The 27435-nt window shown below is 41.6% G+C and overlaps 2 protein-coding genes across 2 annotated transcripts; both read left to right on the top strand.

The window, feature by feature from the left end:
- The first annotated feature begins 20 nt into the window (after nt 1-20).
- On the top strand, nt 21-8221 carry LOC129339912 (vomeronasal type-2 receptor 26-like). Its single transcript, XM_054994480.1, has 4 exons — nt 21-311; nt 2612-2836; nt 3699-3825; nt 7320-8221. Exons 1-4 carry the CDS (start codon nt 21-23, stop codon nt 8219-8221), a joined length of 1545 nt encoding a protein of 514 aa, XP_054850455.1.
- Nucleotides 8222-15371: 7150 nt separating this feature from the next.
- On the top strand, nt 15372-22389 carry LOC129339911 (vomeronasal type-2 receptor 26-like). The gene is made up of 3 exons (XM_054994479.1): nt 15372-15662; nt 16491-16653; nt 21488-22389. Exons 1-3 carry the CDS (start codon nt 15372-15374, stop codon nt 22387-22389), a joined length of 1356 nt encoding a protein of 451 aa, XP_054850454.1.
- The last annotated feature ends 5046 nt before the right edge of the window (nt 22390-27435 follow it).

The raw sequence follows: 27435 nt of genomic DNA, 5'->3' as shown, positions 1-27435 counted from the left end.
TATCCAACTCTGTTTACAGAATGTTGACCAAGTTTTACCAACACATCCTTGCTTTGGTGTTTGCTGTGAGGGAGATCAATGAGAACCCCAAGATCTTGCCCAATGTCACTCTTGGGTCCCACATCTATGACAGCTACTATGATGTGAGAATGACTTATCGTACCACTATGGATCTACTCTTCAAATCACAGAGATTTGTCCCCAACTACAAATGTGACACCCAGAAAAACCTCATAGCTGTTATTGGGGGACTTGGCGCTGAGACTTCCTTTAGCATGGCGGACATCTTAGGCATTTACAAGATTCCACAGGTAGAATGTATACATTAATTTTACCCATTTTACTAATTGTACCCTTCTCCACCTGTGAGTGCTTCGGTGTTTCTTTCTACAGACATGTATGTAGGGTGTGTTTGTGTGGGTGGGGGGCTAGTAGGATATTGCAAAGGAATTCAGCAGTAGATTTGTATCCCATGATGATTTCCTAGAAATTGCATCATGCTCTCAAAAAGTAACAAAATTCATTCTGACCTGTTCTTGTCTTTAACTTTTGCCAAAGCTTCAGATTTGCTCAGCAAATATTAATTGCATAAACATTCACTCTCAAAAGCCTTTGAAGAACGCATGACTAAGTCAGACCATTGACCCATCTACTTGTCTTCTTGACTAGCAATGGATTTCCAAAGTTTCAGGGGGAAAAACCCTTCCCAGGACCTGCTATTTGGAATCCTTTAACTGAAGATACCTGGAATAGAAACTGGGGTCATTAGTGCTTGACCAGTGAGCAATGGCCTCACATCCTTTTCCATCTCTACTCTAAAACATCTGTCCTCCTTTTAGCTCACATATGGGTCGTTTGCCCCTGAGGACACAGATGCAAGAAAGTTTCCTTCCTTTTATTGTATGGTTCCACATGAATACCATCAGTACGTGGGGATTGTCCACTTGCTTCTCCATTTTGGATGGACGTGGGTTGGGATCTTTGCTGTGGAGGATGAGAGCGGTGAACATTTTGTGCAGACCATGGAATCATTGTTATCCCAGAATGAAATCTGCTTGGCCTTCAAAGAACCAGTCCAAAAACGATACTTTTGGGATACCTTGGGTGATATTAATTCTTTTGCCTCAAATATTTATACATCTTTTCCAGACAGCAAAACCAGTGCACTTATCTTCTATGGAGAATCCATGGGCATCGTAACTTTCAGCACATTAATGCTTCTAGGAGATCCTAGATATAAGGAAAGTGCTGCCTTTAAAAAAGTGTGGATAATGACAGCGCAGGTTGATTTTGTATTAACAGGTCATCAAAAGGGATGGGATTTCCAATATTTCCAAGGTGCCATTGCATTCACAGTTCACACAAAGGAGATTCCGGGCTTCTGGAAATTTCTTCAGCATGTCAAACCTGACTGGATACAAGGAGATGGTTTTCTCCGGGACTTCTGGGAGCAAGCATTTGACTGTATACTTCCAAATCCTTTAGAGCTGATAAAGGACGATGAAGCATGTCATGGTGATGAGAAGCTAGAGAGCCTTTCAGAATCTTTTTTTGATATGCATATGTCTGGCCATAGCTATAGCATTTACAATGCAGTCTATGCTGTAGCCCATGCTTTGCATGCCTTACACTCCTCAAGATATAACCACAGAGCAATGGTGGGTGGTAAAAGGTTTGAATTACAAGCTGTCCAGCCTTGGCAGGTAATGCCCATGAAGTAAAATGGCTTTATTGCCATGAACACATTCATAAAAGGCAAGACATGAACAAATGTTGCACAGATATTGTACATATTTTTTATCGTCTTAATTGAGTGGATTCTCATTTCTTCCTGCATAAGAAGCCTGAAAAACTATTTATCACCTAATGAAAAACAGTTGTATTATCTGGATGGGTCTACATGAATTTAAATAAAGGTTTATTGACGAGGATATCTTTGTATTGTCGAAGGCTTTCACGGCCGGAGAACGATAGCTGTTGTGGGTTTTCCGGGCTGTATTGCCGTGGTCTTGGCATTGTAGTTCCTGACGTTTCGCCAGCAGCTGTGGCTGGCATCTTCAGAGGTGTGGCACCAAAAGACAGAGATCTCTCAGTGTCACAGTGTGTCTTTTGGTGCTACAACCAACAACAACCATTGAGGATATCTTTTTTAGAATCAATTTATTGTGTTTACAAAAATCCCACTAAATAAAATAAATTATATTTCCAGTACAGATTTACCAATACGCAGAGAGAAATCGACTAAAACAAAAGTTAGTTAGAGCCAAAATTCAATATGTTGACTACAAATTCAGGTAACATCATCTTTCTCTGCAGTGTCAGACCTTACTTTAATAGCAGCGAGGGCGAAGAATGAAACGATATGTAACATGCACATCAATATCAGAAAGCAAAAATATAATTTTCTCAGCATCTGTATATGAGATTAGAGTAGATAAAATTCCCACCAAAAACTTACATCTAGGGTCAGAATATAAGGGGCAAAAGAGAATATAATGAGGTAAATCCTCTAATATGTGAGATCTACAAATACAGAAGTTTTGTGCTGTAGGATATCTTTATATCTCAGTGTTAACACACTCCTTGGTAATTTCCCCCCTCTTTTAATTAGCTCCATCCGTTTCTTCAAGGCATTTCTTTTAACAACTCAGCTGGAGAAAGTTTGACTTTTAATAATGGGGAATTGGATAGTACATTTGAAATAAGGAACCTGATCACATTCCCAAACAAGTCTTTTCTCAGTGTCAGAGTTGGAAGAGTGGATCCCAATGCTGGCAAAGGAAAAGAATTCACTATCAATGAGGACATGATTGTATGGCAAGCAAGTTTTAACCAGGTTTGTCTTCCAGGGTGTTTTTAGAAGCCACTCCATTCTCTTACTGAGTGAATTAGAGATAGGAATTTTTCTCTGTGGAATATTTTAATAAAGGCAGACCATTTTTCTCATCCAACTGTTAAAAGAGATTTAATATTAAAGTACCAAATATCACTACTTTGACCGAAATTATTGTATATTTTCCATATTAAATCCATGTTAAACAACTTGTATGCCTTCATTAGAATTTGGTCAGATTTTAAGGAAGCCATGTAAAATTCTGCCCTGGGATGATGTATTGGACTGATTAGGTTAGTTTGTCCCAAAACTTTCCTCAGTAAAGAGAGTACGAAGAAGGTCATAAGTAGAGATGGGCACAAACTGGGAAATTCGTTGCATTTCACAAACCATGAACTTTCATGATCCTGCTCCGGTTCGCAAACCAGTTTGTTTGGTTCGTGAAAACATCACATCCAGGTCAGCAAATCATCACTTCCAAGTCAGCAGAAGGTCACTTCTAGGCCAGCAGAAGGCTACTTCCAGGTCAGCAGAAGGTCTGCAGGAAGTCCATTCCCTGTTGCTTAGGAAACTGATTGATAGGCGCCAGGCTGTCTGCAGTGATGAACCAAAAAATGAACCAAATAAACCAGCCTAAAGTTAGTGGTGGTTCGTCAGACAAACTGCTGGTTCGCGAACCACAAACCAGCCTGGTTTGTCACGAACTTTAGTTTGTGTTTTGGTTCGTGCCCATCTCTAGTTATAAGTGGGAAATGTAAGTGGAAATGTATTCGTTCGTTTTAATGAAACACTTATTTGTTTTAAGATATGAGGTAACAAACAATAGACTAATTTCCCATCCCAAACTGTTTTCATCTGTGGACAGACGGTGCCCCTATCTTTGTGCAATGATTACTGCTCTCTTGGTTATCAGAAGAAAAAGAAGGAAGGGGAGAGCTTTTGCTGTTACGATTGTGCTCCATGCCCAGAAGGGAAGATTTCAAACCAGAAAGGTAGGTAATGTCCAAATACTGATACATACATATGACATATGCGCTTATATGTGAAACGATTAATCACAGTAAGTCTTCAGCTTTCAGTTTTCTGAGGTTTTGCCTTCATGGACAGATAAAGGAGCTTTGCAAAGACACAAGGAAGAGGGTGAAGAAGTGACCATCCTTCACTAGTGTTGTTGTATGGAAGGGCATTTTTCTTTCAAAATTTACTTTTTAAGATATAGCCATTGATTCCTCTTATCTTCTTTTTTCCTCTTTTTAAAAAAGTATTTCTTTTTCATTTATCTTCAATTCGTCTTTGAAGAGAAATCAGTGCACCCTTTTGTAACTTCAGCACTTGCAGTTGCTTTACATTATAGACACCTGGGTGGTGCTCTAGCAGGCAGACAGGAAGGTTTGGGAAGACACTGCCTGCCTCTGAGCATCTACAGAGTGAAACTCTGAAATTTTACAGAAGCTCCCTTCCCTGGCTCTCCTCTCTTTGAATTTTCCTTGATTAAAATGGAACCAATGAGAAACTGTCCCAAATACTTAAAAAGAAGGAAAGAAATGGATTGTTGGGTTTCAGGGAGAAATTGAGTAAAGAGGAATTAAGAGAATTTCTTTGGACGCTATCTTTCATCTCTACCACAGTCACACAAACTGTGCTCCAGTATCTTTGTGTTCTTGTTCATCATAAACTTTCCTTAATTTTGTGCTAATCATCTATCAACTTGCTTCATCTCGGGGGGTAGAGGGAGGAATTAAGAGGGCAGGGTCAGGTCTCCCCAATTTTCCTTCCAATCAAAATATTGGAAAATCCAGTCCAGCAGAGGAAAAAACCTTCCTGTGAACTGGTTTTCTTCTTTTTTTCTCCCTATGGAATGATGAAAACACTAGTTAAGATAAAGTTTTTCTCACTCAAAATAGTATGAGAAAGTTTAAGGATTTTTTCAATTTTTTGTCTAAAAATATAATTTTTTGAGCGCATTGGGGAAAATCTTATGTTTTCTATGTATACTGTAGACATAAGGTAAAGGTAGGCCCCTGTGCAAGCACTGAGTCAATAGTAAATACTGACCCATGAGGGGACATCGCATCATGACATTTTCTTGGCAGACTTTTTGTTACAGGGTGGTTTGCCATTGCCTTCCCCAGTCATCTACACTTTACCCCCAGGAAACTGGGTACTCATTTTACCGACCTTGGAAGGATGGAAGGCTGAATCAACCTTGAGCTGGCTACCTGAACTCAGCTTCCACTTGGATTGAACTCAGGTCATGAGCAGAGCTTGGGCTGCTGTACTGCAGCTTACCACTCTGCACTATGGTGCTCCTTATGAGTCAGTATTGCGTCAAAAATCAGTCACTTGGAGAAACTGGTAGCTTTGGATGGTGGAATTTAATTCATTTTATTCTACTGATGTCCATCCCTTCTCCTTCCCAAACCCTCCCCTCCCCAATCTCCTTCCCCCAAATTTCCAGGAAATTAACAACCCAGAACTGGCAACCCTAAATATAGACTGGAGTGGAAGTGGGTCTCCTGTTTTGCCTGGAAACAGCTTGGGGCCGGCTTGGCTGAAGGTGAAACACACCATTGCCAGGGCTGAAGTGCTGGCTCAGGGAGACACAACCCTCTAGGGCGGCTGCCTACTGTGAGGTTTCCCAGTGATTTTAACAGTCAGTCTACCACTTGTGGGGCAGTTTCCGTCACTCTTCCCAGTAGTGAACTCATATGAGTAAAGTGCCATCAAGTCATAACTGACTTATGGTGACTTCAGCCAGGGGCTTTTAAGGCAAGTCAGAAGCAGAAGTGCCTTCCCTGCAGAGTTTTTCTTGGTGGCCTCCGATCCAAGTACCAACCCTGCTTAGCTTCTGAGATCTGATGCAATCAGGCTATACTATGCTGACTTCCTGGATATACTATGCCGACTTCCCTCCATCCTACTGCCACCAATCTGAACAGTGGCAGGAAGAAAAAGTTACTAGTGGGAGGTCTCCCACCATAGCAGGAAACCTGGCAGCCCTGTGCCTTAGGAACCTGTCTGAGCCTGCCTTCCTCCTACCTTCCATCCTACCTGAACCTGACTTCTGCCAGGATTGAACTCAGGTCGTGAACAAAGCAGAGCTTGGGCTGCAGTACTGCCACTTACCACTGCACCACGGGGCTACTTACTGTACACCATATTTTTGAGAATACATGTACAGTTTAATTATGAGTTATTTGGCAATGATTAATATGCTACAATACATTAAAAATATAAATAATTATAACTAATATTATAAATAATTTCCTATCAGAATATGCTGGCAGTCCTACATTCTGTAAGAGAATATTTCTGTCCACATAATTCAATTTCTTTTGTTTATGATAGAATTGGTTTCCTACATCCAATTTTCATTTTTTTCTTATTTCTCTGATGACAAAAATAAATATACACATGCTAAGGAAGTATAGGGCAAAGCAGTCTGCAGCTCTGGTATCTTTGAGGTTATCTGACCAACTTCAATGTTTCTGGAAAGCAGGGGTTTTTTTTCTTGTTTCCCCACAGAATTGTGGTGCCTTCTCCTGCTTTTCTTTCTCAAATCTTCTTTGTTCCAAAGTTTTGGGAAAGATAGAAGTAAAGCTTGGATGTCTGCTGTGTGGTTGGAAAAATTGGGTTTTCTGACTCATGCGGCAGTTATTTTCCCTGATCTGGTCCCTGCAGCAGCCATTTCCTCCTCCACCACTGAGGGCTTTTATTTTTAAACACACACACAGTTAAAGCCATGCACAGTTATAACAATAGCTGTAGCAGATTCTCTGAATGCCAAGCTTTCATTTTTTTCCAAATAAAGTAAATCCCGAGACCCTTCTCTTGCAGAAACCTAAGGAAAAAGGCATTTTACATATCTACTTCATACACAGGACTAGAGATGGGCACAGAACAACAAAAACAAGCAAACAGGAGGTTCGTGGTTCATGGGTTTCATGAACCACGTACCACGGAACTGGACCAGTTACGAACCAGTTTGTGGTTCATGGGGTTTAAATGCCCCTTTCCAGTCTTAACAGCAGCAGGGAAAGGGGCATTTAACAGTTTAAAGGGCCCTTTCCTGCCTTGCAAGTGGCAGGTCCCTTTAAACTATCAGCTGGTAGGTGGCAGGGGGGATCCCCCCTCACCTCCTGCCAGGTGATAGTTTAAAGGGATCTGCCGCAGCAAGTCCCTTTAAACTATCAGTTGGCAGGTGGCAGGGGGGGGGTCCTCCCCTGTAAAACTGCCCCTGTAAATATGACCCAACAAACCAGTATACAGTTCGTGGAAGTTCCGTGAAAAGGAGCTTCCACGAACCCTGGTTCGCAAACCCCGAAATGGCCTGGTTCGTGGGGGTTTTTTGGTCGTATTTAGGTTCGTGCCCATCTCTACACAGGACCCGCACTAAAAATTAAGCATGAATAATATGTCCCATAGATGTCCTGTATCAAAAGTGATCCTGAGTTGCCACTGTGATAGACCCTTTTGTTTATTTCAGATATGGAAGAGTGCATCAAATGCCCAGAAGATCAATATTCATCTAAGGGACAGGATGAATGCAACTCCAAAGTTATAACCTTCCTATCTTTTGAAGAACCTTTAGGGATCAGTTTGTCTTCCACAGCTATTTCTTTTTCCTTGATCACAGTTTTGGTGCTAGGAACTTTCATTAAACACCGAGATACTCCCATAGTCAAAGCCAACAACCGGGATATCAGCTATATTCTCCTAATCTCCCTTCTTTTCTGCTTCCTGTGTTCTTTGCTATTCCTTGGAAAACCAAAGAAGGTAACCTGTTTCATCCGCCAAGCTGCTTTTGGCATCATCTTCACAGTGGCAGTTTCTTGTGTGTTGGCTAAAACTACCACTGTAGTTGTAGCATTCATAGCCACCAAACCTGGGTCCAGGATGAGGAAATGGGTGGGGAAAAGAATGACCACCTCCATTGTCCTTTTCTGTTCTCTTCTTCAAACAGCCATTTGTACAGCCTGGCTAGGAACCTCTCCTCCCTTCCCAGATTTAGACATGCAGTCATTTAAGGAAGAGATAGTTGCGGAATGTAATGAAGGCTCTATCACCATGTTTTATATTGTCTTAGGTTACATGGGTTTTCTGTCCACGATCAGCCTGGTTGTGGCATTCCTAGCTAGGAAGCTACCAGATACTTTCAATGAAGCCAAGTTCATCACCTTCAGCATGCTGATCTTTTGCAGCGTTTGGGTGTCTTTTATTCCAGCCTATCTCAGCAGCAAAGGGAAATCCATGGTAGCCGTGGAAATCTTCTCTATCTTGGCCGCCAGTGCTGGGTTGCTGGTTTGTATTTTTTTCCCAAAATACTACCTTATTGTATTGAGGCCAGAACTGAACACAAAAGAGGAAATAACCAGGAGAAAGAATTAAAGGATATCTAGGATATATATTTCTGAGCAGTTTTCTCCAGAAGGCCAATTGTTTAAGGGAGAAATACAATTACAGCTAGTCATCACTCAAAGGTTCAACCCTGGCCTTGGAGGCATGGGTGATGTTGTATCAGCCTCTCTGTTTTCAAATACAACACAGGAGGCCATTGACAAAGGCTAATTTCAACTGGGTCAGTTGAGAGCAAGTTTGGTGTAGTGGTTAAGAGCGCAGGACTCTAATCTGAAGAACCAGGTTTGATTTCCCGCTGCTCCACTTGAAGCCAGCTGGGTGACCTTGGGTGAGTCACAGCTTCTAGGAGCTCTCTCAGCCCCACCCACCTCACAGGGTGTTTGTTGTGGGGATAATAACAACATACTTTTTTGTGGGGATAAAAATAAAATAATAATAACCATCTCTGAGTGGGTGTTAAGTCATCCTGAAGGGCAGTATATAAATCGAATGTTATTATTATTATTATTAGAATCTGATGGAATGCCACGGAAGGTTCTCCAATGCAGGCATTTAGAAAATGCTGCTGATGTTCCTATGCCATCCTTTGGAGCATCATGTGTATAGCTGGTTGGTCACTTTTTGTAGTATCTGGGATCTCCAAGGATAAGCTTTTAAGTATCCCCTCACCCCATGCTTTTTGTTGCTGGTCATTTGATTGATTAGATCATTAACTATGAATGGCAGGAACAGGGTATGTTGCTCGATCAATGCAAACAGTGAGAACTGGTATATGTCCTGAGGGATGAAGGGCTGTTACTCAGAGGATCACTCATTTCTATATCCAAAGGGTTTGGGAATAGAACCCCTTTTTTCAGCATAGGATCATCAAACACATCATTGTCTCTACTGGATGTTGGTGAAATGTGATGAAACTTGATATCTCTTGAAAAAGTTCATGTGCTGTCTATGGTGAATAAGGCTGGTAAGAACTCTGGCCCAATTTTGACCCAGAGTTATGGAAATGCTACGTGTTATTTTGTACATTGCACTCTGAATAAACATTGAGTTTAATAAGTTGTACATTTAAATAAACTAGTTGGACCCACCTTGGTTGTCTCATGTCTTCATTTGGGGGCGGTACCAAGAGAAAAAAAATTCTCTCACCAGGAGATTCCAGAAGCTCTACTTCTCTATCACAAAGTGCTTATACATGTCAAATTACTGTTCTCAAGATTATTTGGGGGAAATGGAACACTCAGATTATTATAGATGGGATTAAAGTCTGTACTATAGATCTTCCCACAGTGCAACTGCATTTTGTATGCATCTCTTATTACACTGTTACATTGTAGCTTCTGTTCCAACCATAACTAAGGCCTCATATAATGTGTTCAGAGTGTGGTTTGGAATCCAATTGCTTAAGCAGCACTTTCATTTGGAACTCAGTTACTGGTCCCCCAAAATACATCTCTGCTACTCAAGTTGCCAGCTGATCTAGGAAAACAGTTTATTTTCCTCTAGTGCCTTTGATATGCAAAAATCTCCAAACAACAGTACTTGTTGTCCCCGGATACCAAGTTGCCATTAAAGTTGTAAGAGCAAGAAAACATGTATTAGTTGGCAAACCCTACTTGCTCTCCTTTCTTCTGCTCATTTCTAGTGGTTCAGCAGAATCCTTGACATTTTGAGAGTATGAAGTGATTGTGAAAATGTCAGATGGAAGATGGCAACCAGCTAAACTTGCCAACTTCTTGGTGGTGGCTGGAGATCTCCTGGAATTACAACTGATCTCCAGGCCCTGGAGAAAATGGCTGCTTTGGTGGACTCTATGACATTATAACTGCTAAGGTCCTGCCCTCCCCGAACCTCATCTTCTCCAGGCTGCACCCCCAAATCTTCAAGTATTTCCTAAATGTAAGTTGATAACCCTTCAATCCATTGTGAGGGAATTTTTATTTTCGTCAGTTAGGGTATTTCTATCCCTTCTCCTCAGACTGTCGCTCAACATAGTTTCTTCCTGAATTTTTCTTTCTCTGACGGTTTTTAAAATTATTCTTTTTCAGTCAGGTCTCACTTAGTTGGGTCCGATAACTCCCTTAAACCTCAGGGCAGAGCTCTGGAAATAAGGCAGTCCCCCACATGTGGAGCTGCACTCTGTAAAGTTTTACTACAGTATCAGGCCTGCTAGAAAAATTAACCACTTGTATGTTTTCCAAGGAGGAATTCTGGTAGGCAGAGAGAGAGAGAGAGAGAGAGAGAGAGAGAGAGAGAGAGAGAACAGTAGGAAATGTAAACTACAGCTTCTCCTAGAGTTAGAATGAACTAACAATGGCCGATTCCGCACGGCTTACCTGAAGCCGGAACGTTGTGGGACGTTGTGGAACATGCCAGCAAAAACGCGAAAGATCACATTTTCTTGTGCAAGTTTTGTGCAATGTCGTGCAAAACTCACGTGAGAAAACATGATCTTCTGCATTTTTGCCGGCATGTTCCACAACGTCCCAGCTTCAGGTAAGCCTTGCGGAATTGGCCGATGCCATTCCCTTTATCTTATTGAGGTGTTAATGATGTTCTTCAACTTGGCTGGAAAGTTCCCTCAGCAATCTGGCATTTGTTGTGTGGCAAGAGACTTTAATTAACAAAAGAGAGTTATCTGGCCAAGCCAAAGACCCAAGAGGAGAGAAGCAGGCAGCAGGTGAAACTGGGGTCATGATGGAAGTAGAATAGGAAACAAAACAAGGGCTGCCCTCTTCAGCCAGGCCCTGAGTGTCATGGAGGAAAGGTCATGGGCTCATGCCAAACTGAGAGCCAGTTTGGTATAGTGGTTAAGAGCTACAGGACTCTAATCTGGAGAGCCGGGTTTGATTCTCCACTCCTCTGCTTGAAGCCAGCTGGGTGGCCTTGGGTCAGTCACAGCTTCTCGGAGCTCTCAGCCCCACCTACCTTACAAGGTGTTTGTTGTGAGGATAATAATAACACACTTTGTAAACTGCTCTGAGTGGGCATTAAGTCATCCTGAAGGGTGATATATAAATAGAATGTTATTGGTATTCATACAAGTTATGGGCTATTCCTCTTGGAGGCTTCCACCCAGGGTTGCCACTCACATCTAGCAACCTGTTTGGAGGATGTGGAGGTAAGGAGAGGAACAGACATTATGTCATTTCATATTTCACTAGAAATGACATCCCACAGTGGCAAAATGCTGGCACCCTACACCATTTTCTCCTGCTGCCCTATCAGTTGCTGGCACGGAGCAGGGGAAATTGTTTGGAGGACTTGGCCTCCCTCCTTCCAAACAGAAATTCCTACTCCCTTATATGCTGAATTTGATATTGGACCCAGTGTGTCTAACAGCACTCACTTCTCTCAACAGATATTGAACCCGGCTGCTTACAATTAAATCAAGGTTTTACTTATGTGCGGTCACTTCCATCAGGTCTTGCTCAGGTGCAAGAATATAATTTTTCATATCTAGGAATTTTTCACACTTGCTCCTTTAATTAAGCTATGGCATGGCAATGATCTTGCTTTCTCTGTTGATGTCATGAACTGCCTTAAGAAAGAGTGGAAGGACAGCATATCAGTGTCAAAAAATGTGTGAACAATTAATCCATTAGATAGATTAGATTTTGGATCAATGGAACGACCTACTCATTCCCAAAATAAGCAAGGACCTTATAACAAGCCTGCTAACAGCTGCAAAGAGTGTTATTGCAACTTAGGGCCAAGCTACACATGACGAATGACACTTGAACGGCAAGTGGATTGAGTGGAGGGCAAGTGAACAGGGAGAAATACACTTGCTGTCCAAGTGTTATTCGTCATGTGAAGCTTGGCCCTTATTGGAAAAGTAATAGTGTTCCTACATTATCTGTCTGGCATAACAAGATCTGGGATCATTTCATTTCGGAAAAATTGAGTGACAAAATTTATCAAGCTGAGCACTTTCCCCAAAGCCCTAATTTTCAGAAGAAATGGTCTCCATTCTTTGAATATCTGGAAAACAATAACATCTGGGCTGTATCAAAGTTTCACAAATGTTTTTGAATTGCTATAATGTAGTTCTTAGAATTTAAGCCTTATCACTGTTACTTTACATTATATATTGTTATTTGGTTATTGGTTGTGTTTTAGTTACCAATTGTTATTTGTTAATCTATACTATCTTGTAATTTATTGTGTGCTTCTTATTAATAAAATTTTGTTTAATTTAAAAAAAAGATTTTGTGTAGGATCTACATGATTATTCATGATTGTAGTTGTGGATGATGGTAGAGAGATGATCTGGATGATTAATTGTATTTTATGTTGTATGTTTTTTGTGTCATCTATTGAAATAAAAGAATAATTAATAAAAAAACCACAATCAATTCAATGGTTTTCTTGGATGACCTGACTTTCCTGTTGATGATTGATCATTCTGGAAAACTGGGCAGCACTTCCTGCTAAATGAGTTTCAAAGGAACTGAGGAAGTTCCTAGACAGAGCTTGTGGACGGGAGTGTATAGTCGGGGGAATAGCATTATTAACATACTTGTAACGAAAAGTCCAGCCATGTAATTATCACCTCCTGCAATTAGCCATGCCACTGTAATTTGTTGGCCCTGACAAAAAGGCTCAGTGATTTTTCAGAAGTTTCTAGCAAACATTCAATAAGAAAGTCTGAAAGGGATTACGTATTTTTTTTTTAAAAAAAAAACTGACATAATTAATGCTGGGAGAGCAGGTGGCATAACTAAATCGGTTTGATCTTTGGTCTCCTACTTGGAGCTTGGTGTTCATGCAGTCTGAGCTAGAATTCAAGCCACATATAACTGTGTGGATGGTAGAAATAAAGCAGGTGAATTTCCCTTTCAGAGGGGTATCGTCACTGGCTGCCTGACACGCTAAGGATGGTCTCCAGATCGCTTGCATCTAGCAAGAAACGTCGCTGCCGGGATGCTGAGTTTGGTGCTGCTGCTGCTTAGTTTGTTTCCTCCCATGGACTGGAGAGTACATTCTACGGAGTGTTCAAAGCCTGATCCCGTCCCTATTCCACATGAGCAGTTCTCACCTGGGGACTTCCTCCTGGGTGGGATTTCTTCTCTAATCACCTACACTCATCACACAGTTTTCTTCAAGGAGCATCCTTCTGAGAAACTGTTTGAGGTCCCAGAGTAAGCCATTTTCCTTCACCACATCAACCTGCCCAGATACAATCCTTAATGTAACTGATAATAACCTTTCTCTGCTGAGAGCCATTTTGGTGTGACAGGGCCAGGGAGATGCGGGTTTAAAAAGGACTAGGAGAGCTTGAGCTCAAATTGTCCCTCAGTTGTAAAGCTCACTGGATGAGCTTTACTGGGACCGGCATATCTGCAGGACCGCCTCTCCCCATATGAACCCCAGAGGGCTCTTCACTCGAGTGATAAACATCTGCTAAGGGTCCCTGGCCCCAGAAAGGCCTGCCTGGCATTGACCAGGGCCAGGGCCTTCTCGGTCCTGGCCCCAGCCTGGTGGAACACTCTGTCTAATGAAACCAGGGCCCGGGAGGAGTTGTTATCCTTCTGCCAGGCCTGCAAGATGGAGCTGTTCTGCCAGGCATATGGGTGGAGCCCCCTGGCCGGTAGATTGCAGAATACGCCCTCCCTACTAGCAGTACCTCCATCTAGCAAATAGTCCCCAGTATGATGCTCTAGAGATGGTTGGAAGTCAGTCAGTTGGCTGCTGTGCCATTATGATTATGTGTGTGTGTGTGTGTATTTTTAACTGTGTAACTCTGACTGTTTTATGGCTTTAACTGGTATCAATTATTTAATGTGTTTTAATTGTATATAGTTGTAATCTGCCCTGAGCCTGCTGGTGTGGGGAGGGTGGAATATAAATCGAATAAATAAATAAATAACATTTGGGACAGTCCATTTTTTTCAGGCTATCCTAACCCACAGGGTTTTGTCAGGATAGAATAAGGAGGGGAGAAGTACGTACACAATCTTGGAGAAAGGGCAGGACGAACATTTAATAGACAAAAATAGACATATACAAATGACAGGATGCTCGCAAAAGGATCTCTGTCCTTGTTTCACCCCAGCATCCTTTCTGCTCAGTCATTTCCAGAGTCTTGGGTATGGTGCTCTTTGCCACACATGAGGGACTGCTTTTCCCATTATGAGAGCTCTTTCTGCTTAGGAATGCAGAGGAGAGGGGAGAGATTTTGTGCTTATGATAAAATATATTATCTAGTGCTCACAAAGCTGTGCTTTCCACGATTACTTAGCATTCATGTTTGTGCAATCGTGTTTATATGCAACGGAGGTAAGATTAAACCATGAATTCATTCTGACTTTCTAGGCTCCTGAAAGGAAAGCTGAACTCTGATATGTGACTGCACCATTTGAGTCCAGTGGCACCTTAGAAGCCAACAAGATTTTCAGGGAATAAGAGTTTGAGAGTCAGACCTTCCTTCTTCAGATATAGGGAGGAGTGAAATAGAAAAGGGTCCAGTAGCACCTTTAAGACTAACCAACTGTACTGTAGCATAAGCTTTCGAGAACCACAGCTCTCTTCATCAGATACATCTGATGAAGAGAGCTATGGTTCTCAAAAGCTTATGCTGCAATAAAATTTGTTAGTCTTAAAGGTGCTACTGGACTCTTTTCTATTTTGCTACTACAGACTAACACGGCTAACTCTTCTGGATCTATGACCAGGGAGGAGTGAGTATCTGAAGAAGGAAGCTTTTAATTCTTGAAAGTTCATGCCTTGAAAATCTTTTTGGTCTCCAAGGTGCCACTGGACACATATCCTGCTCTTCTAAAGCAGACCAACGCAGCTACCTACCAGAAACTGTGTGAAATAATGACAATTCCGTCGTCTCACACTATTATTTTTTTAAAGAAAACATCTCCAGAATGCAAAATACATAGTGGGGACAGACTATGTAATACACCTGGGGACAGACACTGTAAAGTAAGGATTTGCTCTGTCAAACAGAGATCATTGGCACATAACTGACAGTTCATGGATCAATATTTTATGCATACCGCATATGTATCATAGTGATTTGAGCTGAAGATAATTATAAATTCAAACGTATCAATACAAATGAAAATATATCCTCACAATTAGGCAAATTGGATAGAGTCAAAATGGGTCAGAATTATAGTGCGGTCACTTCTTGATTATAGATAAAGAATATTTAACTCTTGTTTACAGAATGCTGACAAAGTTCTACCAGCACATCCTTGCCTTGGGGTTCGCCATCAAGGAGATTAATGAAAACCCTAAAATCCTGCCCAACGTGACTCTGGGGTCACACATCTATGACAGCTACTATGACGTGAGGATGACCTACCGTACAACGCTGGACCTTCTGTTCAAATCACAGAGATTTGTCCCCAATTACAAATGTGACACCCAGAAAAACCTTCTAGCCATCATTGGAGGACTGGACTCTGATACTTCCTTCCATATAGCAGACATCTTAAGCCTTTACAAAATTCCACAGGTAGGATGCGTGCAGAAGAGTAAATTTACACATCTTTACAAGCTTCATTCTTGTCTATGTGGGAGTGGTTGTGTGGTTTTAATGAGGCCAGGATATGACTGACTGAAAAATACTCATCTCTTCTGGGGGGGTTTTGGGAGGGGGGAGAATATTGTTTATTCCAGAGGTCTGTATTACTGGAGTGCTTATAAGCAGGGCTTTTTTCCCCGCTGAACTGCACTGGAACAGAGTTCTGGCACCTCTTGAAAACGGCCACATGCGGAAGGCGATTTAAACTCCCCTCTGTCTGGAGATCGGGGGTGGGGCCACCAGCCATGTGACCATTTTTGCCGAGGGAGATTTAAACTTTAGAAAACTCCCCCCCTTGTTTCAGCTGACCCAAAGTAACATCATTGCACACTCCCAGGAACGTGTGCACACTTTGTGCATGCGCATGTGGTACCAGGGGCACCACCTCCCACCAGGAATTTCCCCCTGTGCTGGCAACCCACTGAGTTCCACCACCTCTTTTTCCAGAAAAAAAACCCTTCTCATAACCAAGCCCCTAAAACTGCATCACTCTTGCTTGATAAGAGAAAATTCATCCAGAGTCACTCCTGACCAATGACATATGACTCAGTCAGGTCATTGACCTATCTTCTTGTCTCTGCGACTGGTAATGGATCTCCAGAGTCTTAGACAGAGAATAATCCTACCCAGGACCTGTTACTTGAATCCCTTTAACTGAAGATGCCAGATATTTAATCTGGGGATATGAGCACTCTACCAGTGATCAGTGCTTCCCCATATCTTTCCATTTCCACTCTAAAACATCTTTCCTTCTTTCAGCTCACTTATGGGTCATTTGCCCCTGAGGATATGGATGCACAAAAGTTTCCTTCCTTTTACCGCCTGGTTCCAAACGAAGAACGTCAGTATACGGGGATTGTCCGGCTGCTTCTCCACTTCAGATGGACATGGGTTGGGCTTCTTGCTGTGGATGATGAGAGTGGTGAGCATTTTGTGCAGGCCATGGAATCATTGCTATCCCAGAATGAAATCTGTTTGGCCTTCACAGAAAGAGTTGCCAAAGAATTCTTTTGGAATACATTGGGTGACCTTAACGTTTTTGCCTCAAATGCTTATAAATCATTTGCAGATGGCAAAAGCAGCACACTTATCTTCTACGGAGAATCTTTGGCCATTGCAACATTCAACACCTATTTGTTTTTAGGAGATCCTGGATATAAGGAGAATCCAGCATTTAGAAAGGTATGGATTATGACAGCCCAGACTGATTTTGTATTAACAGGTCATCAAAAGGGCTGGGATTTCCAGTTCTTCCAAGGTGCCATTTCTTTCACAGTCCACACAAAGGAGGTTCTAGGATTCCAGGAATTTCTTCAGCACATAAAACTTGACTGGACACAAGGAGACGGTTTTCTGCGGGAATTTTGGGAGCAAGCATTTGACTGTACAGTTCCAAAGCCACCAGTCGAATTATCTAACATCCAACAACGAAGGATGCAAAATCCAACATCCAAGGATGTAGAAACATGTAATGGGGAGGAAAAGCTAGAGAGCCTTCCAGAGCCTATTTTTGAAATGCACCTGACTGGCCACAGCTATGCCATTTACAATGCAGTCTATGCCGTGGCACATGCTTTGCATGCTTTTCACTCATCAAGCTTCAGTCTCCGAGCAGCAGATGGTAAAATATTGGCATTTCAAGATTTTCAGCCTTGGCAGGTATTGTCTACATGGTAAAATGGTTTTATTCTCTTCAGGGCTAGACGACATTAATAACTGATGTAATTATGTTGTACGTATGCATATTTTTGTGTGTTCTCATTTCCTCCTATATTTGAAACCTGAAAAAATTCATCTCCTTCCGCAAAATTGTTGAATTATCTGGTCTACATTGCATTAAATCAAACTTTATCAATAAGGAAAGAGATTTTACATTATAGCATTAACAGATATGTTGGTTATTTTTTTCTCTTTCAATTAGATCCACCCATTTCTTCAAGGCATTTCTTTTAACAACTCAGCTGGAGAAAGTTTGTCTTTTAATGATAACGGGGAACTGGTTGCTGAATTTGAAATAATGAACCTGATCACATTCCCAAACAAGTCCTTTCTCCGTGTCGAAGTTGGAAGGGTGATTCCCAATATTGGCAAAGGAAAAGAATTCACTATCAATGAAGATATGATTGTATGGCAAGCAAGTTTTAACCAGGTCTTTCTTTCTTTCTTTCTTTCTTTCTTTCTTTCTTTCTTTCTTTCTTTCTTTCTTTCTTTCTTTCTTTCTTTCTTTCTTTTAATTTTAAACTTTTACTTAAATTGATTTTAACTTCTTGTAAACAATAACATTAACGATAACAATAAAACCAGCTGCTGCAAGGTCCGACTAAGGATGTATAGTCATAAGTGTTCATAGATTGGAAAATTTGATAGCATCATGGTTTGGTACACTGGATGTTTTGGTAACCAGGTTTGTATTTCATGGTCTTTTTAAGGGTCACTCCATTCTCTGGTTAACTCAGAACAGGAATTTTCCTTTGCTGAAAATGTTTATCCATTTGTGTTTGTTTTGTCTCCGTAATAAAGACTAGACCAGTTTTCTCATTCAAACAGCAAAGAGAGAGATAACATTAAAGTGCCTTGCCAAATATTAGTATTTATAATTGAAACCTGTTGTATGTGTTCCATGTACGTGAAATAGCATTCATGCCTTCATTAGTATTTGGTAGGTTTTTAAGGGAGCCATTTCGAAATTCTTCCCCAAAATAAAGTACTGGACTGAGCAGGCATTTGTCTCAAAACTTAGCTTAACAAACAAAGGGTGTGAGAGTAGTAATAGTAGTAGTAATAAACAACAACAATTATTATTAAAATGCCCTATCTTGCACAGTTCTGCAGTTGCTGTATGAACAATATTTACTATTACTTCATTTTAAGTGTTCACCGCTTTGTTTTGTGTGTCAGATAGTGAACAATAAAATAATGTTCTGCATAAAAAATATGCAGATCACTGGTGGTCTAAGTCTTCAAGGGAGAGGATATGGCAGTGGTGCGGGGCTGTCACATTCTCCCCTCTCAAACCTCTTTCATCTCTGGGCAGGGGTTGCCTCTTTCAGTGTGCAATGATTACTGTCCTCCTGGTTATCAGAAAAAAAAGAAGGAAGAGGAGAAATTTTGCTGCTACGACTGCACTCTATGTCCAGAAGGGAAGATTTCACACCAAAGGAGTAGGTGATTCCCAGATTCTGATAGATAAAGTATGTGTTTCTTTATATGTGGAATGCTTTAAATTAGGAGGGCAAAATGGATTCGAACACTCAAACAAAATTATGAGAGCCATAAATTCAGATTCCAGTCTTAAAGTTCTGAATTTTCCATGTTTTCCAAATAATCTTAAATCCAGATATAGCTTTATAATTAATAAAACAAAGCTATTTGAAATAACAACAATAACAATAATTCAGCCCAGCCAGCCAGCAGTGTAGCTGCTTAAGGCTGGGGGCCGCATTTTGCCTCCCTGCAGGAAGAAGTGCTGACAGACAACTTCTCAGCCAATCGTGGATTAAGGAGGGGGCAGAGCCAAGAGCCGTATAAGGTGGCTTAACAATGTGTGTTATTATTATCCTCACAACATCACCCTGTGAGGTGGATGAGGCTGAGGGCCAAGCTACACATGACAAATGACACTTGAACGGCAAGTGGATTGAGTGGAGGGCAAGTGAACAGGGAGAAATACACTTGCCGTTCAAGTGTCATTTGTCATGTGTAGCTTGGTCCTGAGCGAGCTGTGACTGACCCAAGGTCACCCAGCAGTCTTCAAGTGGAGGAGTGGGGAATCAAACCTGGTTCTCCAGATTAGAGTCCTGCCACTTTTAAGCACTACATCAAGTATTTGGTCAATCAGAAAGTGAATTACTAAGTACGATAACACAGGGCCAAGCTACACATGACGAATGACACTTGAACGGCAAGTGGATTGAGTGGAGGGCAAGTGAACAGGGAGAAATACACTTGCTGTTCAAGTGTCATTCGTCATGTGTAGCTTGGCCCTGGATTGAGTGGAGGGCAAGTGAACAGGGAGAAATACACTTGCTGTTCAAGTGTCATTCGTCATGTGTAGCTTGGCCCAGAGAGAGAGATTTGATTCTAGCAGCAAAGATTCCTGATAAATCAGAATGCTGCAGTGGGACTGAGCGGATTACAAGTGTGAGAAAGTCTATTCCTTCAATTGGCAAGTGGAGTACAAAAGATGACAAAACAATTCACTCATGCAGATTCTTAATACAACAAAATAATGCAGTATGACTGGGATTTAAGAAGTGAGGGAAAAAAAAAACAAGCTCACAAAAAATTACCTAAGGCAAACATTGGGGGCCAAGCTACACAAGACGAATGACACTTGAACGGCAAGTGGATTGAGTGGAGGGCAAGTGAACAGGGAGAAATACACTTGCTTTTCAAGTGTCATTCGTCATGTGTAGCTTGGCCCTGAGATAGGTAAAATTTATCCCTTATATAAAACAGTGTGCAGACTTGGTTAGTCCTGGTGAGCCTGATCTCGTGAGATCTCAAGGCCAAGTTACAAGTGACAAATGACACTTGAACAACAAGTGGCTCGAGTGGAGCACAACTGGAGGGCAAGTGAACAGGGAGGAATACACTTGCCATTCTAGTGTCATTTGTCACTTGTAGCTTGGCCCTCAGAAGCTAATCAAGGTTGGCCTTGGTTAGTAATCGGATGGGAGACCTCCAACGAAGACCAGGGTTGGAGACGCAGGCAATGGCAAACCACCTCTGTTAGTCTCTTGACATGAAAACCCCACCAAGGCTCACCATAAGTCAGCTATGACTTGAGGGCACTCTCCACCTCCACATAAAACAGCATTTCCTACGGAAAAAATGGGAAATTTTGAGAAATGAGGAATTTTGGTTTTTGAAATGAGTGAAATGTGAAATACAAAATTTACTCACTCTAAATGTGAGTATGAGATAGCCTGAGAGCTCTGTTCATTTCTTCCAGGGGAAAAATGGGGAGGGTGGGAATAGGAGCACTGAAAAATACTCTTGATTTCCCCATCACTTTTGAAGAAGTAAAAAGTTTTATGGCAAAATTTCACTCAAATTCTGTACTCTTAAAATATGTAAATAATCTACAAAATTAAATTTAATAATTCTTAGGTATGTTATAGACATGTGTAATATATTTCCAAAACATGTTTATTATTTTAATGTGAATAATTTTGGCAACAATTAATATGCTACAATGATTTAATAATAAAACATTAAAGAATCTGGTGTTTTCAATGTTATCCAAATATGCTGGCAATTCTACATATTGTGACTGTACAGAATGTCTTTTATACAATTTGTTTTTTATTTTTTAATCTCTGAGGGCCAAGCTACACATGACGAATGACACTTGAACGGCAAGTGGATTGAGTGGAGGGCAAGTGAACAGGGAGAAATACACTTGCTGTTCAAGTGTCATTCGTCATGTGTAGCTTGGCCCTTAGACTACAAGAATAAGAGACAAGTGCAACAATTTGTAATTCTTTCCCAAAATATTGAGCATATTTCCTTTTTTTCTTATACAAAACGACATTCATATTTTTAATTTTCAAAAATATGACGAATAGTACAATGTTATGTGCTAATTTAAAATTATGCATTTTATGTTGATAAATTTGTAAAATAAGTTAGAGTTTTATAGGAAAGTATTTAGTATATTAAAATTTGCTTCAAAAATTCTCCCCCCCCCTTTCATGAAAACTTATTTTCTCCCAGAGCTTCAACATTTCTGATGATCTCTTCTTTTTTCCCAGACATGGATGATTGCATCAAATGCCCAGAAGATCACTATCCAAGCAAACACCGAGATGGATGTATCGCAAAAGTTATAACCTTCCTTTCTTTTGAAGAACCTTTGGGGATCAGTTTGACTTCTGTGGCTGTTTCTTTTTCCCTGATCACAGTTGTAGTGCTAGGAGTTTTCATTAAATACAGAAATACCCCCATCATCAAAGCCAACAACCGGGAAATCTCCTATGTTCTCCTTCTCTCCCTTCTGCTCTGCTTCCTTAGTTCTTTGCTATTCCTTGGGCAGCCAAGGAAGGTGACCTGCTTCCTTCGCCATTCTGCTTTTGGCATCATCTTCTCTTTGGCTGTTTCTTGTGTGTTGGCCAAAACCATCACTGTGGTTGTAGCTTTCATGGCCATCAAACCAGGGTCCAGTGTGAGGATGTATGTGGGGAAAAGACTGGCCAATGCTATTGTCTTTTCATGCACTTTTCTTCAAGTAGGAATTTGTATGTTATGGCTTGGAACTTCTCCTCCTTTCCCAGATTTTGACATGCTCTTTTTGACTGAAGAGATTGTAGCAGAATGTAATGAAGGGTCTGTCACCATGTTTTACATTGTCCTGGGCTACATGGGACTTCTGTCCACTGTAAGCTTAACTGTTGCTTTCTTTGCCAGGAAGTTGCCAGACAGTTTCAATGAAGCCAAGTTCATCACCTTCAGCATGCTGATGTTTTGCAGTGTTTGGATGTCTTTCTTTTCAACCTACCTGAGCACCAAAGGGAAATACATGGTAGCTGTGGAGATCTTCTCTATCTTGACCTCCAGTGCTGGGTTATTGGTTTGTATCTTTTCTCCGAAATGCTACATTATTCTACTGAGGCCTGCACTGAACACCAAAGAGGGGATAATCAGGAGAAAGAATTAAAGGTTTGAAGATTCTTATGAAGTGTGTTTCTGACCAAGCTTTCTGCAGTGAGTCAACTGTCTATGGGAGAAATATGAACTCAGTATGCAAGAACAGCTGCAGTCATTGCTTATCCCTGTAAGGCTCAGTCTTAGCCTTAGAGCAATGGGTGAAGCTTGTTACCCAAAACCTGAGGCAGACTTATGCCCATGCTCCCACCAGTGCAAAATCAACCATTCTAGGCTTCTTTTTAGGCTTGTGTATACACTGCCTTATTCTGTCTCACTTCTTCCCCAAAGCAATGGGAAAGGAAGACACCACTAATAAGCCATAGTATACTTTTTTGTCTAAGTGGATAGATCAATGAAGGAATGTAAATCCATCAATTAATCAATCACAGTTAATAAATGCAATAATGACAATCTCAGTGTGATCATTCCCTTATTTTACATTAGTGTTCCTTCCTCCTCTGATCCCCTTTTCAGGAACCCAAACAAAGGATGCCGTCTCCAAGTCTCCTCAGCTGGGGAGTGACCTCCTGAGGGCCATCAGATTGGCTTTCTGGATTGAGTCCCTGCAGCTTTGTTGAAAGAAGAAAATTCCATCTTTAAAATGGAGGCCTCCGTGGCAGACGTGGGATGCCGTTTTATCTAGTTGAAACTTGAGAGGCTGCCCATTGGGTTTGCCAGCATTTAGGCATCTCAGCCTGGCTCCAACTTGACATGGCCACAGACCATGCCTGAAAGATAACAACAACAACAACAACATTTGATTTATGTACCACCCTTCAGGGCAACTTAATGCCCACTCAGAGTGGTTTACAAAGTGTGTTATTATTATCCCCACAGCAATCACCCTGTGAGGTGGGTGGGGCTGAGAGAGCTCCAAGAAACTGTGACTGACCCAAGGTTACCCAGCTGGCTTCAAGCAGAGGAGTGAGGAATCAAACCCAATTCTCCAGATTACAGTCCTGCCACTCTTAAACACTACACCACTTAACTGTCAACTCCATATTGTGAAGTTGTTCAAGTGTTGATGTGCAGCACCAAGGGTAAAGTTGTCAGCTCCAGGTTGGGAAATTCCTTGAGATTTTGGGAGTGGAGTCTTGAGAAGGCGGGTTTTGGGGAGAGTGTGGGACTTCAGTGTGGTATACAATCTATCCTCCAAAGCAGCCATTTTCTCCAGGGGAACTGATCTCTGTGACCTGGAGATCAGTTGCAATTCCAAGAGATCTCCAGCCACCACATGAAGGTGGGCAACTCTAACCAAGTTATTGGCTCCCATCTGCAATTTGGGACCATGCAACCATCAGTGGCTGTTTTGGGTGCTTCTTCTCATCCTTGGATGCCTCAGAGAGCTCTCCAATCTAATTAAGCAACAAGCATCTAACTCACAAAACTAGGGCTGCCAACTCTAGCATAAGAAATTCCTGGAGATTTTAGGGCAGTGCCTGGGGAAGAGTTTGGGGAAGGGAGGGAGCTCACTGGGAATGTAAAGCCATAGAGTTGTCCCTCCAAATCTGCATTTCCTCCCATGGAACTGGTGCCCATGCTGGATAGCTTCCATTCATGTAGAACCCATAATTCTCAACTTAGGGCCAAGCTACACATGACGAATGACACTTGAACGGCAAGTGGATTGAGTGGAGGGCAAGTGAACAGGGAGAAATGCACTTGCCGTTCAAGTGTCATTCGTCATGTGTAGCTTGGCCCATAGTCCTTTTGGAGATCCTAGAGGACTCCTCCTTCTAGGGGTTCCAGGTCTCCTGTGGGTGTTTTGGAGATTCCATAGTCTCCCCTTCCCCTGCCACCTCTTACCTGGCCAATAGGGGGGAGAGAGAGGCAGGGGAACAAGCCTTCTGGGTGTGCTCCCAGTGAACTTTGCAGTAGGCCGATTTGAGCCCTAAATGGGTGAATTAGAAAAGGTAAGTGCCAGGTTCCCCCCACTCCCACTAGGAGGATAAGGGGACCTGGCAATCCTACCTCCTTCCCTTTTTCACCAGCAGAAAAGATGGTTGCATCAACCTATTGTTCTTTACCTCTCTCTCTCTCTCTCTCTCTGTGTGTGTGTGTGTGTGTGTGTATTAGGGTTGTAACGGAGGGTGGAATTTCCATTTCTGAAATTTTCTTCTTCAGATGTAGCAATTGGTTCCTCTCATTCCCCTTTCCTCTTTCCAAAGAGGATTTCTCTTTGATCTGTCATTCATTTATCATTGAGGTTTTTTCATTAATTTATCCTTTGAGTTTTTAAAGACAAGACCTGACACACTATCTGTTGCAAAGTTTTATCTGCCTATGATTGATTTCCGTAGCCATTTAAACATGGTTTAGTTTTTAACATTTTAGTAGTCTGCTTAAAACTAATAAGTTAAGAAGCAGTAGGAGAAATGAAGAAAGAGGTTTGTTTTTAACCCTGTGATAGTGTAGATTTTCTCACTTGTGGATTTCTGCCTGTTGTTGTACCACTGTAATATGATACAAAGGGTAAAAAGCAGTCTGAGGCAGCAAGGATATGTTCAGACAAGTCCTGGGTTGTGTTTAATTGTTTATTTAATGGCTCACCTTGTTCTTAGTTTTTCAATTATGCTCATTTCATTTCATTTATTCAACTCCTAGCTCAGCCTCCCCGCAAGCAGGTTCAGGGCAGGTTACAATAATTTCAATATATATTAAAATTGCAATAAAAACAACAACAGAATCAGTTATCATGAAAAAAACAGTTCTAAAACGGCGACTTAATGCAGCCCATCTCTGCCAGCAGAGCATGGGGGAGGGGGGGAGAGGGAGCCATCATTTCTGCCCCCTCTACAACTCATATGAAAGGCTAAGATACTATGCATCACTTTTCAGAGCTCTAAATCCAATCTTTCTCTTCATGAAAGAGAAATTGATTCAAATATGACCCAAATGCCTATAAAGAGGAATAGAAATAGAATTTCAGGGAGAAATTCAGCAAAAAAGGAATTCCTCTTAAAAACCCCTATGTATACAACCACTGATTACATACACATGCAACCACCGATCAGAAGTTAGAACAAGGAAATTTACATTCTAAACCAGTTCCTTCTTTTTTGTACGCAGCTCCAATTGACTTTGTCTCACTGTGCGTTCGCGGGCACACAAATATATGGACGAGTCAGCAGCTGTTAAGGAGTTCAGTTGGAGTAATATTGCATTCTTGGAGAAATCTGAGGAAATGGTTGCATGGCTGCTAAAAGAAGTAGCGTAATGCTTGCTCCCAGTGGCAGGGTTTATGGATGTAATCCATTCTGGACCTTTCCCCAGAGCCTGATGTACCCAATGCCAAGCAAATTGGTTAGAAGCAGCAGAGATGGAGAATCCGGTCACTTTGCAAGCCAGGTTGAGATTCTGCCCAGGTCTCAGTGTCACTGGTCCGGGCATGATGAGCTGAATGTCTGAGAAGACCTCTTGGAAAGAAAGAACATGGCAATGAATTTGGGTATATCACATAGGGTGAGAGAAAGGAACATTTCTGCACTTTGAGCTGAACATAAGCTTACATCTTGGAATGGTCACAATGGCAAACAAGAAAAGCAGCGATGTATTGTCGAAGGCTTTCACGGCCGGAGAAACTTCACACCTCTGAAGATGCCAGCCACAGCTGCTGGCGAAACGTCAGGAACTACAATGCCAAGACCACGGCAATACAGCCCGGAAAACCCACAACAACCAAGAAAAGCAGCATTAACTTCATATTAATGAAGTTATGGCTTGGCAGGAAAGGTGATCCTTTGATATAGGTCCCAAAATTTAAGGGGGTACCATCTAAAAAGGGCCCCTCCGCACTCCCAAGATCTCTTTGAGGGATTTGCATGAGCCCTTCCTCTAGTGGCACATAAGCTATAAAGAGGCAGGTCTGAGCTGAAAGTTTGCTTCTGGCTTCCTTCTTGTTTGTGTCTGCCATATGAATACATTGCAATAATAATAACCTTGTGCTTATATACCACTCTTCAGGACAGATTAATGCCACACACTGGGGCAAGCTACAAGTGACGAACGACACTTGAACAGCAAGTGTATTTCTCCCTGTTCACTTGCCCTCCACTCAATCCACTTGTCGTTCAAGTGTCATTCGTCATGTGTAGCTTGGCCCTCAGAGCAGTTAACAAGTCAAGTGTCATTTTTATCCTCACAACAGACATGCTGTGAAGTAGGTAGGTGGGCTGAGAGAGCTCTGAGAGAGCAGCCAGTCACACACTCTCAGCTTAACCTACTTCACAGGGTTGTTAGAATAAAATGGAGGAGATGGGAATGATAGAAGTTGCTTTTCGTCCCCATTGAGCGGAAATGTGGGTGTATAAATGATGTAAATCTATCAATAAATAGATAACATCAAATCTGCATTGCAGTTTAAATAACATACTTGTAAGGAGCTACTGTGTCCTGCTGCCAATAATAAGCAATATACCTTTTAATCTCCTAAGGAACTAAGAACCAATTCCAATCAAAAGTTTTGCTCTATGGTGCCACTGGAATCAAATCCTGCTAACTGGAAATTTTAAAAGCCCTCAGAAATTATTATTTTTATGGCAGTTTCGTAACATTTGGATTTGATGCATTTAAGCAACCATTTCCATTCAAGTACTATTCATCTTATAATAAGCAATCTCCTCATATTGTGGATTTAAATTATTGGTGCATCTGATTCAGCTCTCTGTAAATCAACTAGCCATTTCTTTTTTTGTACCATGAAGCTAAATATTACTGATTGATGGCATTTGCAAATTAGTTCACAACAAAAACCACTTTTCAAGCAGGCCACTAGACTTGAGACAACTCTTTTTTCATGTGTGAATGCAGATGTTCTTCTCTGTAGCCAGGGATATATGGCACCTGGTGGCTCCAAAATCCCTGCTCTTGCTGTGGTTGAATCATCGTAGCCTTGGGGCCAAGCTACACATGACGAATGACACTTGAACAGCAAGTGTATTTCTCCCTGTTCACTTGCCCTCCACTCAATCCAGGGCCAAGCTACACATGACGAATGACACTTGAACAGCAAGTGGATTGAGTGGAGGGCAAGTGAACAGGGAGAAATACACTTGCC

The sequence above is a fragment of the Eublepharis macularius genome, chromosome 12, assembly GCF_028583425.1.
Source record: "Eublepharis macularius isolate TG4126 chromosome 12, MPM_Emac_v1.0, whole genome shotgun sequence".
NCBI classification, from domain to species: domain Eukaryota; kingdom Metazoa; phylum Chordata; class Lepidosauria; order Squamata; family Eublepharidae; genus Eublepharis; species Eublepharis macularius.
Note: the sequence above shows the minus strand (reverse complement) of the source record. Positions and strands in the feature narration are given on the sequence as shown.

Coding starts and splice junctions, on each gene's coding strand:
- LOC129339912 (XM_054994480.1), top strand. CDS start 21: ATGTTGACCAAGTTTTACCAACACATCCTTGCTTTGGTGTTTGCTGTG. Junction 312..2,611: donor GCATTTACAAGATTCCACAG/GTAGAATGTATA, acceptor TCTTTTAATTAG/CTCCATCCGTTTCTTCAAGG. Junction 2,837..3,698: donor GGCAAGCAAGTTTTAACCAG/GTTTGTCTTCCA, acceptor ATCTGTGGACAG/ACGGTGCCCCTATCTTTGTG.
- LOC129339911 (XM_054994479.1), top strand. CDS start 15,372: ATGCTGACAAAGTTCTACCAGCACATCCTTGCCTTGGGGTTCGCCATC. Junction 15,663..16,490: donor GCCTTTACAAAATTCCACAG/GTAGGATGCGTG, acceptor TCCTTCTTTCAG/CTCACTTATGGGTCATTTGC. Junction 16,654..21,487: donor TGCTGTGGATGATGAGAGTG/GTGAGCATTTTG, acceptor CTTTTTTCCCAG/ACATGGATGATTGCATCAAA.